Source organism: Nipponia nippon, unplaced genomic scaffold (assembly GCF_047370975.1).
Source record: "Nipponia nippon isolate SJK-2023a ecotype South Korea unplaced genomic scaffold, ASM4737097v1 scaffold_5, whole genome shotgun sequence".
Taxonomy (NCBI): domain Eukaryota; kingdom Metazoa; phylum Chordata; class Aves; order Pelecaniformes; family Threskiornithidae; genus Nipponia; species Nipponia nippon.
The window spans coordinates 57,774,294-57,800,213 of record NW_028262369.1 but is presented as its reverse complement, the minus strand read 5'-3'; the positions used below and the strand labels follow the sequence as shown (position 1 = coordinate 57,800,213).

The 25,920-nt window shown below is 43.3% G+C and overlaps 1 protein-coding gene across 1 annotated transcript in view; it reads right to left on the bottom strand.

Annotated features, from left to right (window-relative positions):
* The window catches only part of NDUFA10 (NADH:ubiquinone oxidoreductase subunit A10), a 44,736-nt gene extending 20,674 nt beyond the window's left edge, over positions 1–24,062 (bottom strand). Inside the window, exons 1-8 of the mRNA XM_087731343.1 lie at positions 23,925–24,062; positions 22,646–22,814; positions 21,811–22,026; positions 20,899–20,985; positions 17,209–17,330; positions 14,529–14,608; positions 9,721–9,775; positions 2,591–2,676 (exon numbers count right to left, since the gene is read on the bottom strand). Of these exons, the coding sequence (XP_087587469.1) occupies positions 2,591–2,676; positions 9,721–9,775; positions 14,529–14,608; positions 17,209–17,330; positions 20,899–20,985; positions 21,811–22,026; positions 22,646–22,814; positions 23,925–24,005 (896 nt within the window). The 5' untranslated portion in view covers positions 24,006–24,062. The remainder of the gene's footprint in view (positions 1–2,590; positions 2,677–9,720; positions 9,776–14,528; positions 14,609–17,208; positions 17,331–20,898; positions 20,986–21,810; positions 22,027–22,645; positions 22,815–23,924) is intronic.
* Positions 24,063–25,920: the final 1,858 nt, after the last annotated feature.

Below are 25,920 nucleotides of genomic sequence, written 5' to 3'. Positions count from 1 at the left end.
TGCAAATCTGCAGAAGGCTGGGTACCACAAGAGCTTTCCTACTTGGGCATTAGAAAAACTGAGGAAAACATCAGCTTTAACGTACATGAACTAGCACCTGAAATTGTCATTTGATGCTCCAGGATGCAATTCCAGCACCGAAAACATGCAACAGACTCCCTGCAGTGTTTGTTCGGTCCTTACACATCTATTCCCAGTCTGGCACTGGGCCTGACATGTTTTCATGAGTGAAGTTTGTGCAGGCTGTGACAGGAGACTCATTTCTGTCCTGCACTTCTGGAGTTAACAAGAGAAAAGATTATGTCCAAACCTATACATTCTTATAACAAGGTGCTCTTCCCAGTCTGCCCAACATATTGCCCACAATCTCCTCATTCAGCTGAGCAAGGCATGAGTGCAGAAGTGGCACAGGATCTGTCATTCCACATTTGATCAATGCCGTAAAACCCCCGCACCAAACAAAGACTCAAAGCAAACACCGAGCACACTCATCATCTGTCTGAATATAAACGCTATCTTGACAATGCTATTCTGAAGGCAAGGAGAAACAGCAAAACGTAAACCATAAGAACATTTAAATTAGCAGTTTGTTGCATTGTAAGATCTTAAAGCAACCACACACTGCCAACAGAAGAAATAATTTTGTATTAATTACAATGACAAGAACCTCATACAGGAGACCCTCTCACCCTCCCCCAGGGTTCAATGAAAAATTGAGTCCTTAACGATGCAATTTATTCCCTTCTTCAGCTACAAAGTACAATTTTCATACAGTATCTTAATACACTGCTCTTTAAGTGTATGCTTTCCTTTAACTCCCTCCTACACTCTGCAATTAATAATACTTTCTTAATACCTGTACTAGTGTGAAGCTATGGGAAAACAAGCAACTTAACTGTATTTTCTCTTTCAAGGAAATCTGATTGATAGTTTTGCAGGGTTTAAGTCGCCAGATGCTATCTTTTCATTATTACATGAAGACACCTCTTCTTAGATACTTAAAGGGCACCCAAATAATGACTTGTTTCATAGACTCCACACAACACTGCTCTTCTGTGATCTATCTTCACTTCTTGATAGAAGGGGCACAGAAAAGGAACATTATCTCTAATTTTAGGAGGCATTTGAAGCAACAGCACAGAAAACTAAAAGGCAAAGAATACCAGAAGCCTGCAAAAAAACCAGCTTAACTTATTACTCCAATGCCTGTCACAATAAAAACAAAAATTCAAAGGCAAATATTCAATTTAAAAAAAACCCTGTGTTTCTATTAACCTGTGAGATAATCTGAAATTCATATGACAAGAATATAATTCTTAAATTTTGCTTTAAAAATGCAGTAACTATACTGCACTTACTACCTGCACATTCAGTCTAAAGATGAAGTTCTAGCAAAGTGGGAAGCTTGTCTCACTTCGGTGCAAGGTTATCCCTATTAATAGTTTTACACGTGTAGATATATTCTTTCTATGGGGTTATCCAGACACTATTTTGTTCATCAACATAACTTCAGAGTGGCACTCCTGATGCTTCATCTGTAACATGTATAAAAGTGTCGGTCTGGTCTCACTTTACATACATGTCAATGGTTTGGTTCACATCTTTTGGAGTTTGGAGGGCTACCTCTCTTTTCAGCATTGGTCTGGGGACACATGCAGCCCCACCAGTAGCACTCCACAGCTGAACTGCAGGACAGATAATCATGGAGTACTTGCAAAGAAATATTATAATAAAATTTGATTCTATTCCAGCAAGGCACTTTCCACTATCTGAGTTTGATCTCTTCATATCCAACTAGATAGACAAGGATCTTTAACAACAACAAACACCACCCTTACATTGTTATACTTTACAATTCCCTTTATTATAGAGAATGAACAACAAAACTGCAATACTTCATTCTGTGAATTGGCATTGAAGTTTCTATTTAGGATTATTTACTGGGAGTCTGGGGAAATGAAGAAAAAAGGACTTACTGAGCAGCCACCCAAGTTTGCCTGTTTTCTTCCCCACCACCCACCCCCCCGCTGTTCAGCCAGCTTCTTGATTGCTGGAAAGATTTAAAAACCAGACAGCATAAGAAATTAGACTAGTCTTAGAAAAAAACACTCTAAACACAGCCAATCTAAACAGCACCACTTACAAAACTTGCTACAAGGTCACTCTGTCAACAAGCTTTGCTGAAGGATGTCGTGCTGCCAGGGCAGCAGCAGAACCACCACACCAACTGCATAAATGCTCTATTTTAAAATGAAATGTTTTTCTGTGATCACCCAGGAACAGAAGTGCTCACAAAAATACATTCCCAAAAATAAGGGCCACAGGTCACAGCACTTAGGGAATGCCTGGAGAGTTCTTGTGCTTCATTAATGGAATGGGATCTATTCGTCTGGAGTCTCTTGTCTAATCAATTAGCAGCAGCAGCAAAATGCCACATCATATTACAGTGCCAAGCACCAATATTACAAAAGCCTGCTACTGACTTCTGACAAAAAAAAGTCAGAGTGCACTTTAAAACTTAAGGCTTTAACCATTTTCCCTGAGATCTGATGCTAAGTAACATTCAGTTACTGGAGGACATCATACTTACTAAAGTCTCAAATGATGGAAAGAAACATCATCCTGCTCCAGCCACGGCCCCTTGTCAAACTTCAGGTACTCAATGTCTTCGATTACCTGGAATCAGAAGATAAAAATCACACTAAGAGGTGGTCTGATCAGAACATCCAAAAATCAATGAACACACTCCCCAAAATCAATGAAATAATCAAAATATACTATTAAACAAGTCACCCAGCAAAAAGGCTTCACTGCTAAAGCTGTATTAACAATGCAAATGTTTAGAGCTAACATATCATCTCCCAGTCGTATTTCTGGAGATTGTGACCCTGCCATAAGCACTGGGCGGACACGTGGGAGCCAGCTCTAAAGTTACTGGTGCTTTCAGCCTTGGTGAGCAGAGGATGGCAGGGAATAAACCTGCTGAGAGGTGCCTTGTTTCTAAGTTCTTACCTCATCCAAGACACTCTTCCTCAACCTGTCATTGCGGCTGAAAGGAAGAAAAGAAAGTACAACCCCAGAATGAGGAGGAAATGTAAATAAATCTAAATTTAACACACTTTTGTTGCAAACAAAAACCATCATGCTACATAGGAAGCCTGTTTTTTTTTCAAAATGGTTTAGTTGCATACTAACAGAGACAGGTTGAGGAGCAATTGTGGCACCTGCCCCTTGGTGTTGCTGTGTGTGGTTCACATCACAGAAACCCTGGCATGTTTCAGGCTGGAAAACTCAAACACCCTTGAAGCAGCCATACCGTAGAAGGCTCCCGATTTGATCAGTCATCAAGACCTACCCATGCGTGCACCCTGAGCAGAAAGGAAAGGTAAAACTCACAGCGCAGCACCCAGAATCATTCAAACAAGTAACACCAGCTCAGCAAATCCCTCCTCCAGCATCGCCAAACTTATCAGTCCCATGTTTGAGCTTCATTTACAGCCTGGCTCCATCAGAAAACAGATCGTTGCTGGTCCACTGAGTAATTGTTTAACACGAGCCTGAGGTTATCACACATGACTGACTAGATCTGAAGGAAACCCAAACTAGTCTCAGGAGGATGCACTTAAGGTGCACGATGAGGTGGAGACAGTACCTTGAAGCAATTTGGGAAGGAGTAGATTGTTACCGCTCCAAACATCACTTTTCAGAGGCCTTTCCCAGAATGAAAGGATAAAGCTATGAGGTCATGACTGAAATCCTTATGACAGGCACGCTGTCAATGCATTGACAACAAGTAAGCAGATGCCAGTAATAAAGTGAGTGACAGAATAATAAATGAAAAATGCTTCTATTATTTACTGCACATTAAATCCACTATAATTATTCCCTGCAACCACAGCAAACACTAAATCCCATCTATGACCACTTAAAAGGCAGTAACAAAGTGCCATTACAAAGTAGTTTCAACTATAAAGGTCCACTCTATTACCACTATTATGTTTTTATGGTAAGAAATAAGAGCTTAGATATGACTGCACAATCATTTTCCTTGAGGCATTAATATTTCTTAAAGACTAATTTTTCTGATAAAGACTTAAAAAATACAGTTGACATGACATCACCAAAGCATATTTAAAACTTAAAGCAAGTTTAGATGCTCTTTAACCATTTTTGATCTCTTACAAACAGGCAAAGTTGGCAAACCAGATACTGTAGCTGAGAGCATAGGAAACCTACTTTTCATGTAAAGAAAAAAGCTGATGACAAATCCGCCTGTTGATCGAAAAATGTTTCAGTCTCCAAAAAACACTACAGAAAACTGCACCACAGACATTTAGAAGAGTTTTCAAATTTGTATTTAGAAACTGCTTCTTCCTACCAAACTGCTGTAACATAACTCCCCAAGATAAGCATTCAAAGATGTAAAGAGGAAGAAAGGTGTATGGTAAGTTAGTTCAAATATTCATTTTTTATTTATTTATTTAATTTAAAAGCTGAACCTCCACCATACTTCCCATTAGCTATGCAAAAGCAATTACTTCTCTACTCCACAGCAAAGCTTTGGAAACTCTATGGCTGATCTGATGACAGGACTAATAATAGAGTTGCTAACAACAGGGCTCAGAATATGTTGCAGGGAAAAAGAAATCTGTATCCAAATTAGTTTTGCACACTCTTATTATCATATCAGAACATCTCTTTCCCAGCAGCTTGTTAACAATGGTATCAGCCTCCCGACCAGGCTAGAAAGCTTCTTAATTTATAAGGAATGCCCTGGCACCCCCTAGGAATTAGCAGCAAATGAATGATTTAAACCTGATCGCAGCACAACTTGTAATAAGGTCCAGGAGAGATCAGGTCTTAATATACTGCAGAGCATGGCAAGATTTAGAAAAAATGGTTTCACTAATGAGAACCCTTTCCGTAATCTTTGCAACTAAGCCAATACGAACAGCTTATAATTTCTAAGCTTGTTTCACAGGGATCTGGTGAGTGCTGCTGCTGGAAGAGCTGGGGGGGTGGCAGGCAGCAGAAGGTGGCACTGTTCTTATATCATTTCTGGGGAAAAAGACACCAAACCCCAATAGTTTGCTCTGTCAGCTGAGTTTTCCCCAAACTCCTTCCTCGCAGGTTGTTTCTTTAAGAAAGAGATGGACACAAGGAACAATGCAGGCTACAACCCTACAGAGCTCAGCCCACGGCCTGCAGGAAGGAGCTCAGCCCACAAACACCACCTGCAACTGAAAAATCCATGCAGGCTAGCTCTGGAGCCCTTCGCTTCTGCACTGGCAAAGGATGCGGCACAAAGACGGTCTGTCAGCAGCCTCCCGTCTTCATCATCTTCTCCAGCTTTTACAAGCTGGTGACACTGAATAAAATTGATACATGATACAAAACACTATTCACAAGCACAGAGGAACTGAAATGATTTTGGATAAGTTCAAGTTATTTCCTTTCTACCCCCACCTCTTTTTTTAATATCCAGGGCTTTTAAAATTTTAAACAAACGTATAGCTAACTTCTTATTCCCAGTTTTATCCTCACGTAAAAGCAGTCTGAAACACCCTAATGAAGCTCATTTCAGCACTTATTCCTCCTTTAGCCACTACAATCAATGTTAATTACAATACGAAACCCCGACCAGTCTTTTTAAAACACAATTCAGAAACAAAAGTAATTTCTAATTTGTGTATGTCTGCTATGAGCAAATCAAAGGCCATTAAACTATAAGGTGATAAAAAAAAAAATTAAGCTCCCAAATCACAGAGCAGATAATCTGTAGACTGAAGCTAGCTAGCAGTTAGACATTGCTATCTATCAGCAGGATACACCTGTGTAAACTAACACCCTACAAGCCAAACCCAAATCCCTCCTGCCAACCCTCGTTTCCAAATTTCAACTATTTCATTCCAAAGATAAACTGAATCTGAACAGAAGGGAAAAGACCAACTTTGTTCTTTGAAGTGGAAAGAGTACCAATCTCTATAGCTAACATCTAACAATGAATACACAATACTGTCTTGTACTTTGACTTCAAAATAATAATCCTTCCTCTAGTCCAGATTTGGCCAACCAAACTAAGAACTGCATCAGTGCATACTGATGACCCTATGTACAGAGATGACACAAGATTGCTGAGCTTGGTAGACTCCCTACTTGAGCAGTAAGAGCTTTAGATTGACTTATTTAAACCCGGATTTACAGGATTAAAATAAAATCTCCAGCAATGGGTTTTACTACAAAAAAAAAAATCTAGGGAGGAAACAAACTGCTTTATTCTGACCACTTCAAGACTGCTCAGAGAGAAGGAAGGGGAAAAAACAAGCAAATAATCCCCCCATCCCAACTTTCTCTTATTTCTTCTACCAAACATTCATGGCTACCTTCTTGAAATACCATGATGCTCAAATCTTGTTATCCTTTCTTTTATGATACCCTGAAAAATTAACTATAATTCCTCAATATTCACATCCACACCCTGACCTCTTTTTTTCCACTATTTCAGCTTCTTCCCATTTCTCTATTTTTGTCCCTCAAAAAAAAAATACCTAAAAACATAGCAGAGAATATATTATTCCTGGGAAGCTGATCTTTCTTGCCACAGAGGATGCTTCTTACTGCAAAGCAGAATCCTCACTGTGGCTGCAAGTGTGTGGACTTCAACAAGTGCCTACCAGCTGCTATACACCTTATTCATCTAACCACAAGAGCGCGGGCACCCCAACCTTGCTAACACTAAAGCCATATTTTATTTTTTTTATGCACATAAGAACAATGATGCTGTGCTCTTGATTTTTCACAGGGGTACTCACAAGACTGAAACCTCAGACATTCAAAAGCTACTTGGAAACAGTTTCAGGACTAAGACAAAATTTAAAGGTTTACCCTCTTCAGTCATTTTTTTTTTTCCTTCCTGAAAATGATACAGAAGGATTAATGTCAGAATTGTCAGCTGGTAAATGTTGCAGATAGCCATCTGCATAAATACAGTTGATCTCAGAACAAAGGGAAAGGCCTTTGGTTTTTTGAAGCTTCCAAAACCACCTCGTTTTCAGAGATTTTAGATTTTGCACTACTTCAAATGTAAGCAGTTGCCTCGAAGTGTGATTTCACAGTGAACTTCTATTTATCTGCTGTCACACTGAAGCCAACAGCCCTTTTTGTGAGTATAAACTCAAACTGCCTCACGAATCTACTGGTTAATAATTATAACCTCTATAATCAAGTGCGTAAGTGTCCAGAAATCCAGACACGACAGGGCAGGAGCCAAAATGTAGCACACCACCATATTCTCATAAATGGAACTAAAAGGCCTAGAAATGCACAGCAATGCAGCTAATGGGGGTTAAATTTTTAAGACTAGGAAAGTCCTTATCAATATTTTCTGCTTCACAAAGCTTTTGCGTGGGAACACAAGGATATTAGAGGCAGGCTATTGTCATGCACAGCACCAACTAAAATCCACACTTCACTCCTCCAAACAAAGTCAGGCTTGAGAGGAGAGTTTACTACAGAGTTAAACTGAAACAGATTCATTGCCAACTCCAGCAGCAGGAATGAAGCTCAAAGATCCAGATTTTCCAGCCCCTTGCTCCCAAGATTGCTCTCAGCAACTGCTAGTGTGGAAAAAACCTCCCCGCAGTTTTATTGCTAATCATGACGTCACATGGGGTGGAATATCCCTTTGGTCAGTCCGGGTCAGGTGTCCTGGCTGTGCCCCCTCCCAAACCTCTGCACACCCCCAGCCTAATTGCAGGGGGCAGAGTGAGAAACAGAGACAGCCATGATGCTGTGCAAGCACTCCTCAGGAATAGCTAAAATACTGGTGCATTATCAACACTGTTTCGGTTAGACCTAAAGCACAGCATCATATGGGCTCTTGCAAAGAAAATTAACTTGACCCCAGTCAACCCCAGGCCATCAGTGAGTGAGAACAGCAGTAACAGGCTGCCTCCTGCAACATCTAGAAATGTTCAAACATACTTTTTTTTTTTTTTTTTAAAAAAAGAACTCCACAAAGGCAGTAAGCAGTCAAAAACCTCCCTCACTATGAATGCCAAGTTTGGGCTTATGGATCTTTAGTTACGCACTGACTTGGAGGCTTAGCTAGGAAAGGCTCTAAGACCTGTCCCATGGCAAGATGGAAGTGCCCCCACAGAACTACACACAAACCTCTGCAGTAAGATGGCCTGCTACCTGCTGAATATCATATGCAGTGCAGGTGGGTAGACAGGTGCTGGTATACTGAAACAAATGTTGTTTTCCTTTTGCATCTGATGTGGGAAAGCCTGTTACACTTTCCCAAACTTCTCCCCTTCCCAAACCAGTAAATTTTCCATCTCAGGGTAATCACCCTGCCACTTCCCTCTTCCCAGCTGATTTAAGAATTAATAACATACTGCTGTGCAAAGGTCTGGACCTATTTCCTAAAGCAAAAAGCAATATAACCAGCCTCGTATTTCATTTCCCCTCTAACAGAGAAAAGGAGAGCATTAAGTGGACTCTAGAATAGGTTTATCAGATCTTTCAAAACAAGAAACACAGAAGATGAAGACATTAAAATCAGCAAAACATATCTGAAAAGATATTTTTAGTGCAGCTGGGATCCTTATTGATACTACAGAATTCAAGTGAGCTTTGAGGGATTCACCATGTAACTTTCATCCCTAGAACTGAAATAGGCCCACTACAAACCTGTCCAGAATTATAAAAACCTCGTTGCTCTTCTCAGCTGGGGACAGCAGCTACAGAGAAAAGTTAACAGTGGGGAAGCAAAAGGCTTCTGTTATCCCACTAGTAACCCTGAATGAGCAAGAATGTTTGCTGAAATAAGGCAAATATATTACACCTACTCCAAAAAATAACACTGTGGAATAGGAGGAAGCAGTAATTTCATGTTAATCCTGTCACATAATAACAGATTTATTTCTAGCAATGAAAAGGCAATTTATCTGGCTTGGTCCAGGGCTAATGTGTCTGGCAAAACCATTTGGAGAAAAAACTGCAGTTTAGATACCACATGCTAGCTGATACAGATGAATAACCCAGGGTGACAATGCTTATAACAGCTCTGGTTATCCACCTGTTTGCTATATCCAAATGACTAGCTTTTAGAAAACAACAGCTATTTTATCACATAGGAACCTGTACAACAGCAAAAGCCAACAGGGACAGACCTTATACTGGTAGACAAAGTCTCAGCTGAATGCTGGGGGTGACTTACTTCTTGGTTAGTGCCACTAGTTCCCAAACTGAGCTATGTAGACCCTTGCCCATCCCATCAGCCACTTCAAACAGGAATGCTGACTGAACAGCCAAACACTGCACAGCTCAGCAGAGACTCAGGAAATGTTGCTTCCACCTCCCTCACAGCATTTGCTTGGAAAAACAAACCAAGTCTGGAAACACCCACCATAAGTTACATCAGACAAAAGACACTGTAAAAATTATTAGTGATGATCATGTGGTCTATAGGGGGCTTTGCTTGCTCAGATAGCCAGGTACCTTGGCAAAAGGATGAGGGGTAGGATTTCCACTCTGACAAAATGACACTCGCTCACCGAAATATTCTAGTACAGACCCAGCCCAGATCTTTGCCATAGCAACAAACACTAAATGCATTAAGTTAACTAAGTTTGTCATCTAGGACAACAAGTTCTCTTTACATTTCAATCTTGAAGTTAAAAAAAAAAAAAATCCATATATGCAACAAATTCTTACCTTCTCCACGTCCTCTGCCTCAGTTGCTGTGTACTGCAGAACTTCACTGGTCTCACTGTAAAAAGAAAAAAACTGAATTCCCCTGATACAACTGCTCTACCCATCCTCTCCCCCCTGCTCCAAAATGAAGCAGAAATGAAGTTAAAAGGCACAAACACAGAACCAGAGTCATTACAATTTTTTAGAATGCTTACAGAGTTCTTGCAATACAATTCTCATTAGACTTATAAGTTGCTTCTTCCCTGGTGGAAAAGATGTTTTTAAGGGGCAAATAGCCTGTGGTAGCTACAAAGTTTCAGTTAAAAAAAAAAAATCCCACCTATGAATTTGTTTCCATTTCACTAATGTGGACCCTTGCCCAATTACAATTGCCCAATCTATTTGGAGCCAAGTGAAATTTTCAAGCAGCCTAACCCAAAACTTCTATAGAGCTTCCATTTTGTAACAAGTATATTAATACTTGTGGGTGATTTTTAAGAGAATACATTCATTCATCATTATTTACTAAGATTGAGCTAACTGAACCAATACAATGAAGCAGCAGGCTCTGTAAGTAGAAAATCAGGTAATAGCTTCTTGGTTACAAGATTGTCTTCCTCTTCATACAGCAGCCTTCATAGAAAAGTCACTTGCAGAGCAGTTCCACAATAGGAGCTCCTATATGAACACGTTTCACTACTACATGCACACAGCCATCCTCAGTAACAGTTGTTCCCAAACCTGCTCCAGCTGCCCTGGAAGACCTTTGCTTTAGCTAACAAAAATGTCAGAGAAAATAAAATGGAAGCCCAATGTGCACGGTATATAGAATCATAGAATGCTTTGGGATGGAAGGGACTTTTAAAGGTCATCTAGTCCATCCCTCCTGCAATGGGCAGGGACATCTACAACTAGATCGGGTTGCTCAGAGCCCCATCCAGCCTGGCCTTGAATGTTGCCAAGGATGGGGCATCTACCACCTCTCTGGGCAACCCGTTCCAGTGTTCCACCACCCTCATCGTAAAAAATTTCTTCCTTATACCTAGTCTGAATCTACCCTCTTTTAGTTTAAAGCCATTACCCCTTGTCCTATCTCTATTGGCCCTGCTAAAAAGTCCATCCTCATCTTTCTTAGAAGCCCCATTTAAGTATTGAAAGGCCACAATAAGGTCTCCCTGCAGCCTTCTCTTCTCCAGGCTGAACAACCCCAGCTCTTTCAGCCTTTCCTCACAGGAGAGGTGTTCCATCCCTCTGATCATTTTTGTGGCCCTCCTCTGGACCTGCTTCAACAGGTCCATGTCCTTCCTTTGCTGAGGACCCCAGAGGTGAACACAGTACTCCAGGTGGGGTCTCACCAGAGCAGAGTAGAGGGGCAGAATCACCTCCCTCGACCTGTTGGCCATGCTTCTTTTGATGCAGCCCAGGATACGGTTGGCCTTCCGGGCTGTGATAGCACGTTGCCGGCTCATGTCCAGCTTTTTGTCTATCAGTACCCCCAAGTCCTTCTCCTCAGGGCTGCTCTCAATCCCTTCATCCCCCAGCCTGTACTGATACCGGGGATTGCCCTGACCCAGGCGCAGGACCCTGCACTTGTCCTTGTGGAACCTCATGAGGTTCACACAAGCCCATTTCCCCAGCTTGTCCAGGTCCCTCTGGATGGCATCCCGTCCCTCAGGCGTGTCAGCTGCACCACTCAGGTTGGTGTCACCTGCAAACTTGCTGAGGTTGCACTCGATCCCGCTGTGTCATTGATGAAGATATTGAACACCACTGGCCCCAGTACATATCAAACAACACACAGCAAACCTGAAGAGCACTGGGAAGAATTTACAGACTTTTCACTTAACACAACTGCTTCCAAGTTTAATCAGGATTAAGGCTGGCAATCTAAACGTTGTTGCTCTAAGTATTCATATTATGAAAATAACTTATAACTGCAGCAGTCCAAACTAGCTCCTGGTCTGCATTAACACTGGTCAGTCAAATGAGCTCTGGTAAAAAAGTTCATTAATAAAATGCCTTTTATTCTTGCTAACTCACAAGCTCTTACAGTCAGCCATTCAACTGGTGCTCCTAGTAGGGGAACTACTTACAGTTAGTTCTCAACTTGAGAACAAAGCATAAAGCCTGACACAGCTCTTCAGTCACAGAAAGAAAATAAATGGTCTCCTTTCTAAGGGAGCTGCGGTGACAGCATAGCACACATACTCACATCTTCAATATCAACTGTTGGTAATCAAACAGAGAGGTCAGACTTCACCAGAGTCTTACACTGGCAATTGCATTAACAATGCAGATCAAATCACTTGATACTGTGCTGATTATTAAGGCTTTCATTAAAAGAAAACAGCTACTCAGTGGAAGCAGTATTGGATGTGAAAGAGAATCTTACGGCTTTGGTCCAGGAAAAGAAAAATCAAACTAAAAACAAAAGCTGCCTGTTCAAAATCACCTGCCACAGCACCAGGCTCACAAATCACTATCAAAAGAAACATTAAAAGACATTCATAAACATGTCAGACTAGAAATGAAGCACCAATTTTAAGATAGCCAAATATTCACTGTAAAACACACCACTTCAAGCAGCATCAAGTTGCTCAAATTAAATGGAACAAGATAACAGGGATTTTGCTAAGTAACAAACTAGACTATTTTCCTGCTGCGTGTCCAGAAAAGCAAGAGAACAAGCAAACATAAGCTTGAACATGGGAAATATGCAGGAATTTGTTCAACAGTCTCTTTTTAGCCTGTCTGAACAAGATTTTGGCCATCCTCAAGAGCTAGGGAATCAAATATTTCTTAGTCTGCCTAGAGACTAACAGCCAGGCATAAATATGGTTCACTGCATCAGTCTGCAAGCCAGCAAACAGTTAAAGACAGTCAAAGCTTCTGTATAGTTATCCAATATACAAACCATCAGTGAGGTCCAGAGATGCACAAAGCTGAAGTTTCACGCATTCACAACTCTCCCACATCAAGGGGACAGAGACATCCTTCTTCAGACCTGAGCACAAAGATTGATCTGACAAGCTATTGTAAGCCCATCGGCTGATGAGGTTGCCAACCGGAGGGTGTTTGCTTAACAAGTGTACTGACCATGTACAGAGAAAGGGGAAAGAGTTGAAATCACAGCAGGACCAGCTAGTCTAGGATTTAGCCTCACTAAACACCACGGTGTATTTCTGGGGCTCGATTTGATCCAAAGAACAAGCAGCATTTTTCTCCTCATTAGTAAATTCAAAACAATTCTGCCCTCAGGGGGATGACAGTCCCAAGGCTTCCCACCCTCCCTCTCCATCCTTAGCCCCCGTTTCCTTCCGAGAGCTGTGTGCTGGCTGCTAACCTGTGGGGGATGCACTGGGAGGCAGTTGACCCATACATCGCACCAACAACTTCTCCCCTCTATGAATGACAAGCTCAATATGAAGTTATTCAGTTCAGTTGCTGACAGCGCAATTACACTGGTTTACGCTGGGAGATGGAGCAAGAAAGCAAGAGGAAACAAGCAGGCTACAACATACCTGAAGATCATCTTTGACTTAAATGTAACTCAATAATCAGCTTCATGTACGCACCAAACCTTGCACGATTACAGATCATTTTGATGTAAAGTAGGCCTGGCTCTGTGACCTTTAAGAGTTTCCCTTCCAGAAAGCTATTTGTTTATGAGGGACCAAGACTGCTTACGTTCATGTGCTTTTAGATTTTTAGGACAACTTGATTTTTGATAGAACTCTTTTGCAAGAGCTGGGATAGCTGGCAAACTATAATAGTCTCATCTCAAGTTTACAGTGTACACATTCTTGCTTCCCAGCTAGAGAAAGCCAGGGGAGCCCAGAGAAGAGCACCTTCAGTCTCTCAGAGCAGGTAGCAGTGCAGTCTTTATTTACCAGTACCAACAAGTCCATCAAATCCTTTTCAAATGTGGAAGGCTACCATGTGTATGCCTCATGAGGTAGAGAAACGGAACTAGACAAAGGATCAGTCCCTTACCTGAAAGCCTTTCTCCTCTCCCTCCACACCACTATCAAGAAACTAGCCAAAGCTATGACAACTGAAAGGAGTTTTTAGGAGAGAAAAATTCCAAACTCTCCAAAAAGGCCTGAAAAAAAGCTTATATTGCATCACACTCTCCTCAGGTCACACAAACACAAACACACAGCTATAGCTATGGCATTCTGGACATCACTCCAAGAAAGCACTCCAACCACTGTTGCAAGCTAACAGAAAGAGAAGCAAAAGTGTTGATGCCAACCAGATACCGAATAGTCAGAAAGGGAGACAGAACTTGTTTTTGCAGAGCAAACAGACCAGATTCTTGGCTTCACTCCTGAAGTGCTCTTTTAACTATGAAAAAGTTTATACTTCCCTATATCTGAATCCATGACAGTGAAGTTGCAATGCCCCAAGACAGAAGGATGAAAAAACATACTGCAGATCAAGGCTCATTAGCTTTGCAACATATTAGGTAGGTCAATTAATGAAATCCAATGAATTTACTATTGTACAACACTTCACCCACTCTGAATCTGTTAAGAATCAAAAAACATTGCTTTATAAAGCTCACACTTAAAAAGACTTCATTCTTAATCTTCCAGTATTTTAACACTGGCATCAGGCTTCTCAGATGCCAGAGGTAACTACACAAGTATACATAGCTGTTACACCATGGATGCAATACCCCATCATTAGGACATAATATTGTACCACATAGCACAAGGAGGATTTCTCACATGATATGACTTTATTTGCTTATATTGGCAGAGATTTTAGGATTTGCACACATTTTACTCAAAGACCTAACAGACAAAACATTTTGGTTTGCTAACCTGATCTCTGGTAAGAAGGTTTTCTTGTAAGCATCCTCAATGCTCTGGAGATACAAAGGAGACACCTTTTTCTCATATGGCTGAAAGCAAACAGAAAACAATGTTGTGAAATGAGTTTTCTGTCTTTTCCCACCAGCACAGATTCCAGCCTAAGCAGAAGGTGATGTAACACCATCTGCCACGAGCTCACTCCTAGCAGTCAGACATCCAAGTGAACCACATGCACATTAATGAAAGTTTCAAGAATTTGGAGTGATTAGAATTTCTTTACATGGCATTAAATATCTAGAGTACCCTAAGGAATAAGTCAGTCTACATTAATCACTGCTTTGCCCTGTATTATTATGTCCACAGCCTTAATGAGTGTGAGTAAGATTCTTCTGATAGGCTAGTGAATCTAGAAAGGGAAAGGCAGGTTAAACAGCAGAATGTAAAAGTGAAAAACTTTCTTCCAACTTATTTCAGTTTGTTACAGGAATCACCTCATTTTCCCTGAGTTCACATAACTTAAGAGAACCATACATCAACAGCCTCAAAAAGATCAGCTTTCCAAGGACTGATCAATCCTAGCTACCTGCACATTCAAGGAAGTTATATGTAATAATCCAGAAAATAGAAGACTGTCTGAGTCTGACTTTTCAACAAGAGGACCAACGTGCATCCATTTCCAGAGTTTCAGACAAGTGCATGGCCAACCATCCACTCCAAAATCTTTCTTTTAAATTTCATGGATATCATACCTGCTGTTAAACAGTTCATCGTTCGCATGGCGTACTCTAATGCCACATTTGCAAAATGCCAGGAATTTCTCTACTCTACCATGTGTTCCTTCAGTTCAATCCTAAAATTAAATTACATTTCCTGCTTGAAATGTTCATCCAAGATGCCCATTATGTTGGAAGGATCTGTGTCTCTGCTTGTCGGCCCACTGGAGGGCTTTTCTTTTTCCAGTGCCCTGCAACAGCAGCATGCTGAATACCAATGAAACACTCCATCTGTCAAGAAGGCAGAATTCCCAAAAATACTATCCCCAAACAAGCACTAGTGTTCAGCAGTGCCACTGCCCCAGGGAAGTTACAAGTTACACCAGCAGTTTATGCCAGAAGGTCTCAAAAATGCCACCGACCTTTATGCTCACAAAGGCAAAGAACTCACGGGTTCCCACGATGCATTAAGAAGCTTCTAATTCTGTCACTGAAGTTGCTACAACAAAAAAGCTATGGTTTTCCTATACAAAAGTGTCTTGTTCATTAAACACAGAAGGATGTTCAGTCATGGCCTAAACTGCTGGAGGGCAGAAAGGGAGAGCATTCGACCAGCAGACTAAGCAACTTGGGCCCCGCAGATCACAAAGCAGCAAGGGCAGCCTTCCATTTATGGCTCTGAAGTCACTTCCCTTTGGCAATCGTCAGCCTCCCTCTTAAATGAGCAGGAAACTGCAAAACGAAATGCTACTAGCTCACCCTAGCACACTAACATACGCACACATGCTTTGAGAGAAGCATTTAAGAGACCTGAGAATTTTTTAGTAATAAATCAAAGTTTTATTTGAATCTATCAGGCTTTCCACAGTTAAATACTTCACTTGACTCAATTTCCCTTAGCCTTTGAACAAGGTACAAGGTAAACATCATTTAATCCTCATAACACATCTGAGAAGAGTTATAAGCACATGTCCAAATACCACAGAAGGGAGAAGAAAAAAACCCAAACCAAAAACCGTATTTAGATTAGTCATTATACAAAAGTACCCTACAGCTTTTCTGATCCAAGACTATTTCAATAACCCAGTAATCCAATATGCTGATTTAATGAGAGAGGTAATTCGAAGACAATGCTACAGAACTAAGGTTTGGTTTTTTTGCTTTTTAACAGTAGTCTCCATCCAATACCATGACTTAAAAAAAAAAAAAAAGGCATCTTGGAGAGAAATTATGCCACCCTCAAATGGTTTTGAGAGCAAAAGTGAGAATGACCCACAATTGTCAAAGATCAACAATAGGTAAGAGTCACATATCATGACCTCAGACTAGACTGAAGTTGCACTAGTGGCAAGAAGCAACTGTATTTCTTATCAACTTTATATTAGATTAGGCAGAAAGCACCCTGGATTTTATATCTCATGCAATACCTATAAAAAATTCGTTTTAAGTTTAAAATTGGTGGTTTCGCTGTGTTAACACAGAAGCGCCAAGCAGTAATTTTCTTAATCTCAGAAAGTTAACTGAACTTGTGATCACAAGTGACCCACACATTAACATCAACACAAGTCTGAAACAGCAGTCAACTGGGGAAGCTGGAGAAGGGGACAGCCAGTTGGGGCTTTCAGCACTCAGGAAGCACGGGTAACCTTGGAGTGTACTGCAAGAAGCATATTACCTGGACACAACTCCTGAAACAGCGGCTACAAAGGCTGTTTTTTAAGGGCAGATGATTTTCACAGAGCTTCTCATTACAGAAATGACAGCATATTGATGCAGTCAAAGTTGATTTTTGCTTTTTCTAGAGCAAGCATACCAGAATACCCACACAGTCGTCACCAGCACACAGTTCTTACACCTAAGAGGATGAGAAGCTTTTCAGAATCAGAATTCCACAGCAAACCCCACAGGACTCATGCATAAGGGCACAATTACAATAGACTTTAACAGGCAGTAATAGTGGCAAGAGATAAAATTACCTCGCCTTTCTCTTGAATCCTCTTCTGCACCTCTGGGACGGGCATATCTATATAGATGACCAAGTGAGGTGGCAGGAATTCACAAATGCTGATCTCTTTGATCTCCTTGTAGTGATCAAGACCTGTATAAAAACCAAAACCAAATACACTGGAGACCTAAAGGAAGACCAGCTAAACACATACACATGTTGCAAATGAGGACAAGTGCAATAGGAACAGCATTAAAATTATAACCTATTAGGTAATGCATCTGCAATCATTTCTTGAGTGTTTTTTCCTGCATTTGCTAAACACATTCTATTTGCAAATAAATCACATCCCCCACCCTTGTATTGGTAGTCTCCTCTTCTTGGCTGATACAGCAAGTTTAGGGTAGGCTTTTCCTCAAATAGGATTCACAAAGTTTTTAAAATAAACAGTCTTCCAGACACAGAAAGTAAAACACAATTAAACTAAGAAGCTACATGCACTGAGATATAATAATCTAACATCAGTTATATCAAAGAGGGGATTTATTTCTGACTTAAGTTTAGAGAAACCTAGGTTTTTCCTCCATCATTTAGAGATGGCCTCTCAAAACATCAGAGAGAGATTGCGGTGCTCAGGTCACCTGAGGTGACCACTGGCTGGGGCTGCCTTCTGCCACAGCCTCATACACAAAAGAAATGGCCCCAACGTACCACAAAGATGATAGTGTGTCAAAGGTGGTAATGGAAGAGTGTCACATGCTTCAAGAAGACTTTGCAAGAAGTCCTCTATTTCTCACCATGGGGGGAAACCCCAGGACCAGGCAGGCATTCGCCCTGTCCTCCCATGCATACACAAAGTCATGCTGAGGTAAAACAAATATTTTAAGAGGCCACCAACCCAGCAGTGTCCCTCTTCACCTGTACTGGAGGCATACTCTGCACTACTGTTAACTCAATAGCTCTCTGCTCTATGCAAGGAACAGCAGATCTTCTCTCCAAAAACATGACAAACAGACTCCACTTCAGAGGACAGGACTGGAGGACCTCACCTTCCTATACAGAAAAACTTATCTGAGAGGAGTTGGTTGGGTCTGTGCAACTGTGTTCTTCTACCACATCAATAACCTAAAGCATTTTTGGGGTAATAGTTGGTGATTAGGAAGACACACAGGTTCAGGGGAAGCATCTATTCAAATTTAAGTGACACGAATAGCACAGGCTCCATTAAACCTAGCTCAAGTGCAAGCTTTCCTCAGTAAGGCTCACTGGCTTAGCTAGAAACGTAGTACCAGGCTTTCAAATTCAAACAGTTTGTGAAAAACATAAAGCCCACTGCGCTTGGCACCACAGTAAGCAGCAGTCATCAGTATCTCTAATGAAGATGTTTGCTGTTTAAGGATTTCAGTAGAACCCATTACTTGCTGTTGGAATTTTATATTAAATATAAATTGCAGGTTGCCGGGCTTGCTTTGCCTCACCAACACAGAGCAGTAAGATACACAGTTCATTATAACCAGCTCTCAAGGTCATTCATCAAGAAGTTACAACTTACAGCAGGTGTTAAAAAACAAATATACACCTCCTAAATCTAAGCCAAATCAAACAAGACAGCAGAAACATGAGGCAGTCAGGGAAACAATTATCTTCACCTCAGGAGTAGCCAAAATGCCAGATTTGCTAAGAACAGGCAGAAACAAGAATTTCAATAGCAATTTACTAAGGGGTCAGCTGATGACTGGGCTTTATAGTTATTTTCTACAGACTTTCAAACTTTGATTCAGCTGTAAGTTTGCATGTTTTGGCTGTGGCTGGTCTCCTACGTATGTCACGTAACTGCTCCATTCCTAGCCAAGGGATGGAGACTCCATGCGTCTGCTCACAAGGCACCAGCACAGTAACACCGCGCTGCTCAGGAGTTCAGTGCCCATAACCCCAAACCACAGAATCACTCAGGTTGGAAGGAACATTCACAGAGCATCTGGTTCAATCATTCTGCTCAGAGCAGGGTCAACTAGAGTAGGTGGCTCAGGACTATGTCCCACAGTGTTCCGAGTATCTCCAGGATAGAGATCCCACAGCCTCTCCAGGCAACCTGCTCCAGGGTTTGACTACCTTCAGAGTAGAAAATGTTTTTTTCTTGTAAATGGAACTTCATGTATTTCAACTGGTGCCCTTTGCCTCTTGTCCTCTCGCTAGGTGCCACTGAGAAAAGACTGGTTCTAGCCAATACTCCTCCCCATCAAGTATTTTATGTATATAAATACCATCAGGTATTTATGCACATCCCCCTGAGCCTTCTCTTCTCCGGGCCAAAAAAATCCCAGCTCTCTCAGCCTCTCCTCATACATTGGATGCTCTAGTTTCTAAGTGACCTTCATGGCCCTTTGCTAGACTCACTCCAGTAAGTTACTATCTTTCTTCAACAGGCACAATACTTCAGATTTGGTGATCTCCTTCCTTGACCTGCTGCCAACGCTCTTCTTCATGCAGCACCCGGGATGCTGGTGGCATCCTTTGCCACAAGGGCACATTGCTGGCTCACATACAACTTGGTTTCCGTAAGGACCCCCAGGTCCTCCTCTGCAAAACTTTCTAGGCAGTTGTCTCCCAGCATATACGAGTGCCTGCAGTTATGTCCTCCCAGGTGCAGCACTTTGCATTCCCTTTTGTTGAACTTCATGAGGTTACCATCCAAGCGTTTCTCCAGCCTGCCCAGGTTCCTCTGAATAGCATCAAAAATATATGGTGTGTCAATCCTTCCCCTCCCAATTTTGCATCACCTGCAAATCTACTGAGGCTGCACTCTGTCATCCAGTTTAAATCCGGTTTGGCCCCAGTATCCTCCCCTGGGATACACCACTAGTTATTGGCCTCCAGCTGGCCTTTGCATTGCTGATCACAACCCTCTGAGCCCAGCAGTTCAGCCACTTTTCAATCTACTACCCACATATCTAATCCATACTTCATCAGTTTGTCAATGAGGAGGTTATGAGAGACAGCCCTGAAAGCTTTGCTTAAGGTAAACAATATCCATTGCTCTCCACTCATCCAGTGAGCTAGCCTTCTATGAGGAGCTGACTATCAGGTGTTTAAGTATGATTTCCTTTTCATAAAACTATGATGACTATTCTCCATCACCTTCACATCCTCCATATATTTGGAAATGGCTTCCAGGAGGATTTGCTCCATCACCTTCCTGCAGATCAAGCTGAGGCTGACTGGCCTGTAGCTTCCTGCATCCTCCTCCTTGCCCTTCCTGAAGACAAGAGCAACATTTGTGTTCTTTGAGATTCAAAAGGGAGCTGGTCATTTAAGGCAAGTAGGCCAAACACTGTTGACCCATTATTTACTTCCCACCTATTGTTGCAAGATCACGGTCTGCCCGAAGGACCTCTAGTTTTCATCAGCATGCTCACCCACATTTCCACGGAACTACATGAGTCTCTGGCAGACAGGATACCAGTAAGCAATACACAGAATATATGTTCTTTAACATATAAGTAGAACCAAAGCCTTGAATTAAAACTGGAAGTCTCATGGCTTGAGGTTGGTCCTTGATCCACGGAACAGCAAGGTGCTAAGCATCTTATGAACAACTCTGCATATTTGAAGGAGTCCACCTTCCAAGCAGGCTTTTTTGTTTCTTTTTTAAAAACTGAAATACCACACTTCTGGCTGAGATTATGGCAAAATAACTTCCTTTTGCATGCAAGTAACTTACATCGCTTGTGGATATAGCCTTGTTTAAACATTGCATCCAGAAATACGAAGTCGCTGTAGGGAGAGCGCTCCATCACCACACCTTGTCCTGCAATTGAAGGTAGGTTCCAGTCAGCAAGGCCCAAAGAGGCTGCTGGCAGCAACATTTAAAATTAACGACAGCACTGCTCATATGGTCAATTTTCTGAATGTTTTTCTAATAATTTTAAATAAAACAAAAGAGCAAGTTTCTGGCTCACACAAACATACTGGATATGTATGCTGAACATGCCTGTCTCACCCATACATATACTCTCCTACTGTGCCTATCACTACAGTAGCTAAGTACTACTATATTTGAGGAGTACGTTCACATTTGTGTCTGATACATTCTGGCATTCACATCTTTTCTTTTTTTTTTTGGAAAACGCTTACTAAAGCACAAGCAACAGGTAAATCAGAGTTAGTACAGGAAATGTTTTCTCACCAGAAGACACTCAAATTATAACAATACCACCACAAAAACAGTATTTAATATAATCAAAAAGCCTGAACAGAAGACACCATCAGGAACTAAGTCTAAGGAGAGTTTTAAAAAGGCTGTACAACTCACAGCTCTCTTGCTATGTTTAAAATGTCTTTTTGAAAATAATCATCAGGGGTTGCCAAATTAAAACTAATGAAATTGGTAACTGGTACATATTTCCTTCACTAGAAATGATACAAGATACTGTTCTAACAAAATATGCAGGGTATTTTTATAAATGGACTGTTAACCTGTACTCACTAAGGGGGAAAAATATAAAAAGCTTAACAAAATAACAGCCCTTCATTTAAAAATGCACATACTAGCAAAGCACTTCAAAACAGCTTACTCACAACTTAGACTCATAAGTTAATTTAGAAGTGAAATTTATTTACTGTGAAATCTAACCTGTGGTCAGCAAATGCTCCAACGCATCAGCGTACTGTAAAACACGGTTACCAAACAGCCAAGCTTGTAGTCGATAAGAGTGTCCATCAGGGCATTTCGGATCATTGTAAAATCTCTCTAGGTTACAGAAACCATTAAATTTCTCATGCAGCAATGTTCCATCTCCCGTGATTCTGTCTAGGTAATGGATGTCTGCTTCTGGGAAATATTTCATTCCTGACAAAAAAGAAACCCACAACCGACCACCAATCAAAATAATAAGTTCTGTTCATTTACAGTAAACGTCTATTCAGCTCATTTAGATATATGTAGATTAACTTTAAACAGCACTTGAAAACAGCACAAAATTCTTTCGTCAATCACATCACAGAGGGCACACAAATCCTAATTTGAAGTATCGCCACTTTTCACCTCCCCAGTGGCAGCTGAGCTGTCATTCTAAGCAGAATCTTTTTGCAACCAGTCCTCTAATCACCTTGAGGCTCTGCATACACCCATGCAGAAAATCCTAATTCTCAAAGTGCTCAGTGACTCCACCGGAGCTAGGAGCTCAGTGAGCAACCTGACTTCGTTAGAATTAAAATTTCATTCACAACAAATCATACTTACACAAGTATCCCGCAGATCTGGCAAGCGTCCCATCCTCATTTCAAACCTCACCAACATTTTATTCTCCCCTTACCTATAAGCCCTCCACATTAACTGTTGCAATGCCCAACTAGTAATTTCCTAGTCAAGAATTGCTGGTTTGGTGAGCTAACTTTCTTTACACAAGAATGACAATCACACTGTCAAATTTACAAACTATTACAGAAATAGGGAAAATAAGATGTACCTAGTTTTTCTGCTATTTGTTGTGCAAGCTTGCCCTTCCCAGAAGATAAGTTCCCCTCCACTGTGAAGATTTTGCTGTATTCAGTGAACTTTTTTGTAGCTCTGTCTCCCAACATATAAGCCAGCCAACCATACTGCAAATTCTGCTTGGAGCTGATATGAATTCTTGCCTGAAAAAAAACACAACAACAGAACTAGCATATTTTAGTTTTCTTAGCTGAACTAGGCATGCTCAAAGCACAGCTTTTTCAGACCTTCTGCACACACAGAGGGATACACACTCACACATCTAATACAAGGAATTTTCATACAGTAAAGTTAGCACTGCCATTTCAGCTCAGCAACTGAAGTAGTATTTAGGCTGAAAAGCTGTTTATGAAATGCAAGACTGAGAAGACAGAAACCATGATACAATTTTCAGTGTGCTTAAAGCTTGAATCAGGACTGCTCTGCCAGAACTCTGCTCTGCGTCTACACAATGACTGAAACCTCCCAGACTTCCTGAAGGCCACAGACACAATGTGCCCTGCATTCCCAAGGGAGATCCTAGGGCTTTTGTCTGCATTTTTGTCTATTTGTTGTTGGGCAGAGATTAACATTAAACCCTCTCCCACTCCCTTAGGAGAGTTACAGCTTCGTTTCTGCACAACACAGTTCCTGGACAAAGGTGGAAAGAAATACCCACCTGATCTGTAAAGCTGAAGGCAGTACCTTACTGAGCCCTGCTCAGCAAAGCCGCCCAGAAACCTTGGTAAAAGCTGAGTAAGCCTTATTTTGAGCAATGTAGCAACCTCACTTACGCACATGAGATTTTATCTTTATTTAACATTCTTCTCCTTGCACCTCCAGAGATCACATTCACAAGGTCACTGGGTCACCCCTCTCTGGTCTCAGGTATTTACTTGTGCCTCTACCTTAAATCGCGCCTCCTCTCCGAAGCCCCTGCGTTCGCCCATGGGCAATGTCCCACCCGCTTCCCCCGCCGCAGGGCCGTTCCCAACGCTTCCAGACACACGGCCCCCCCCCGAGCACAGGAGCCAGCTCGGAGGCCCAGCCCCGCTCCTAACGGGCAGAGAGAGGGCGCTACCACCACAGCCCGCGCAAGCGGCCGGCCAGTCCCGTCTCCCCCCGCCCCCGCCGCCGCCGCCAGCCCCGCGGGGAGGCCGGAGCGGCCCGGGCACCCCAAGGTGAGCCCGCCCGGCCGCGCTGAGGGGCGGCCGCTGCAGCCAGGGGAGCGGCGGCCGGGCGCAAGGACCTCCCTCTTCCCCGGCCCCGCTCACCGCCGGCACGACGGCGCTCCCCAGGCGGCCCCGAGCGGCGGCGGCCGCGGCCGGGCCGAGCTTGGCCAGCCACAAGGACATGGCGGCGCCGAGGAGACGCGGCCGGCCCCGCCGCGACGGATAGGGGGCGGGCGCGGAGAGATGACGTCACGGAAGAAGGCCCGCCCCCGGCCTCGCCCCCCTAACTCACTGGCCACGCGCCCGCCGCCCTGCGTGGCCTCTCCCTCCAGCAACAGGCAGGCAGGCAGGCAACCAGCCCGCCTGCCTGCATGCCTGCCTGCGTGCACCGGCTCTGCCTGCATCTCCCTGCAGGAGCTGGTAACTGCGCGACCGGCTCCCTCCGCTCTGTCTCCTCCGGCACCCGGCGCCGGTGCTGCCAGACCCTGGATAGCCCAGCCGGGGCAGGCAGGCAGGCAGCAGGCAGGCAGGAGCACATTGCCTCACAGATGAGCATGCCGTGGGGTGGGAGCTCCAGGGGCGAGAGAGGAAGCCCTGCTCTTTCTCTGGCACCGAGTTTGCCCTGGGGAAGTCCTGGTACAGGCAGAGCTGGCAGGGGGCAGGCAGCATCAGGAGCAAGGAAATCCTGGCCTCTCCCGCACGCAGCAATCCTTGGCTTCCTTACACCTGGAAAGTCACTTCCTTGGCAAGTGGTGTTCCCTCAGCAAGTCCCAAGGCACTGGGAGGAGAACCGGTGGTGGAACAACGACACTGCTGCACCAATGTCCCTGGTGGCTCCTCAGACATTGACCCCTCGGCCAAAATGGATAGGAGGTCTCCTGCCAAAGCCCCTCACACTCCCCCTGTCCACTGGGTCCATGAGTCAGGAGGAGTGGGATGTCCAGGGCCTGAGCTTTGGGGAAGCAAGCCATGTCTCGCTGCACATTAACTGCTTATTCCTGGTTCTTCTGCTGCAATAGGATGCGACCGGACACCAACCGTGTTGTGTCTGTCATATCACTTTCCATCAGCTGCCATGTAATCGGATGTGAAGGATGCAGCTCGTGTGCTGCCCCTGCCTCCTCACCACTGGCCGGGGACATCAAAGGCAGCCCCGATTCCTGTGCCCTCTCTTACCTGGTGGTGGGTAGGCAAGACCACCGCTCCCCATTCTAGACTGGTGGGTACCCGGCTGTTACAATGAAGGCCCTGGTGTCTGGCTATCCACACCGTTCCAAATTTGCAAAGCCAAAGAGGCAGAAATCAAGATCTACCTCCTTCTCCAGCTGTATGGGAGCCGGTGATCTGGGACAGTTTCCAGTTCCCCATCTAAAACACTTCCTACCCTGTGCTTCAGGCCTTTGGTTTGGGTTGTGTTTGTAGCCACTGCTAGCTGGGGACAGCGTGACACCTTCCACGCTGGCACTTTTGAGTGATCCCATCCCTGTCTGGATTCTCACTGTTCTCAAAGAAGCGGATGGTGAAGGTCCACCAACCCACATATGCATGTCACTGTTTGTGATGCCACCAGCTGCTCCCAGCCTGGGGTTGCTCGGCCACCACGGAGAGAGGACCCCCATTGCTCTCTGCAGAGAGAAAGGTGTCTGCCTGGTGCTTCTCACCATTGTTCTCTGCTTGTGGCAGAGCTCCCTGGGCCTCTCTCAGCAGGGAAGCGGGTGAGCTACCTTGATGGCCTCCAGAAATGAAAGATGGACTGGGAATGGAGACCACAATGAGATGGCAAAGAGAGGAGATGGGGGATAACTCACCAACGTGTGCTTCTGCAGTCAAGACGTGCCCGGCCTGTTTGCACAAACCCCGCAGCAGGCTCAGGGCTGAGGTGACAGCAGCTGAGGACATGTGCACGCACCGGAGCTGGCTGGCTGCCGCTCTGGCCCACCCTGCCACTCCTGCCTGCGGCTGGGATGGTGGATGCTGGAGGAGAGGGGATGTCTTAACCAGATACATAGGGCAGGAGAAGATAGGTCTGGGAAACCACCTAGATGCCCACACAGCAGGCAGACGTGGCGGTGGCAAGCCTCACTGCTGCTCTTGGAGG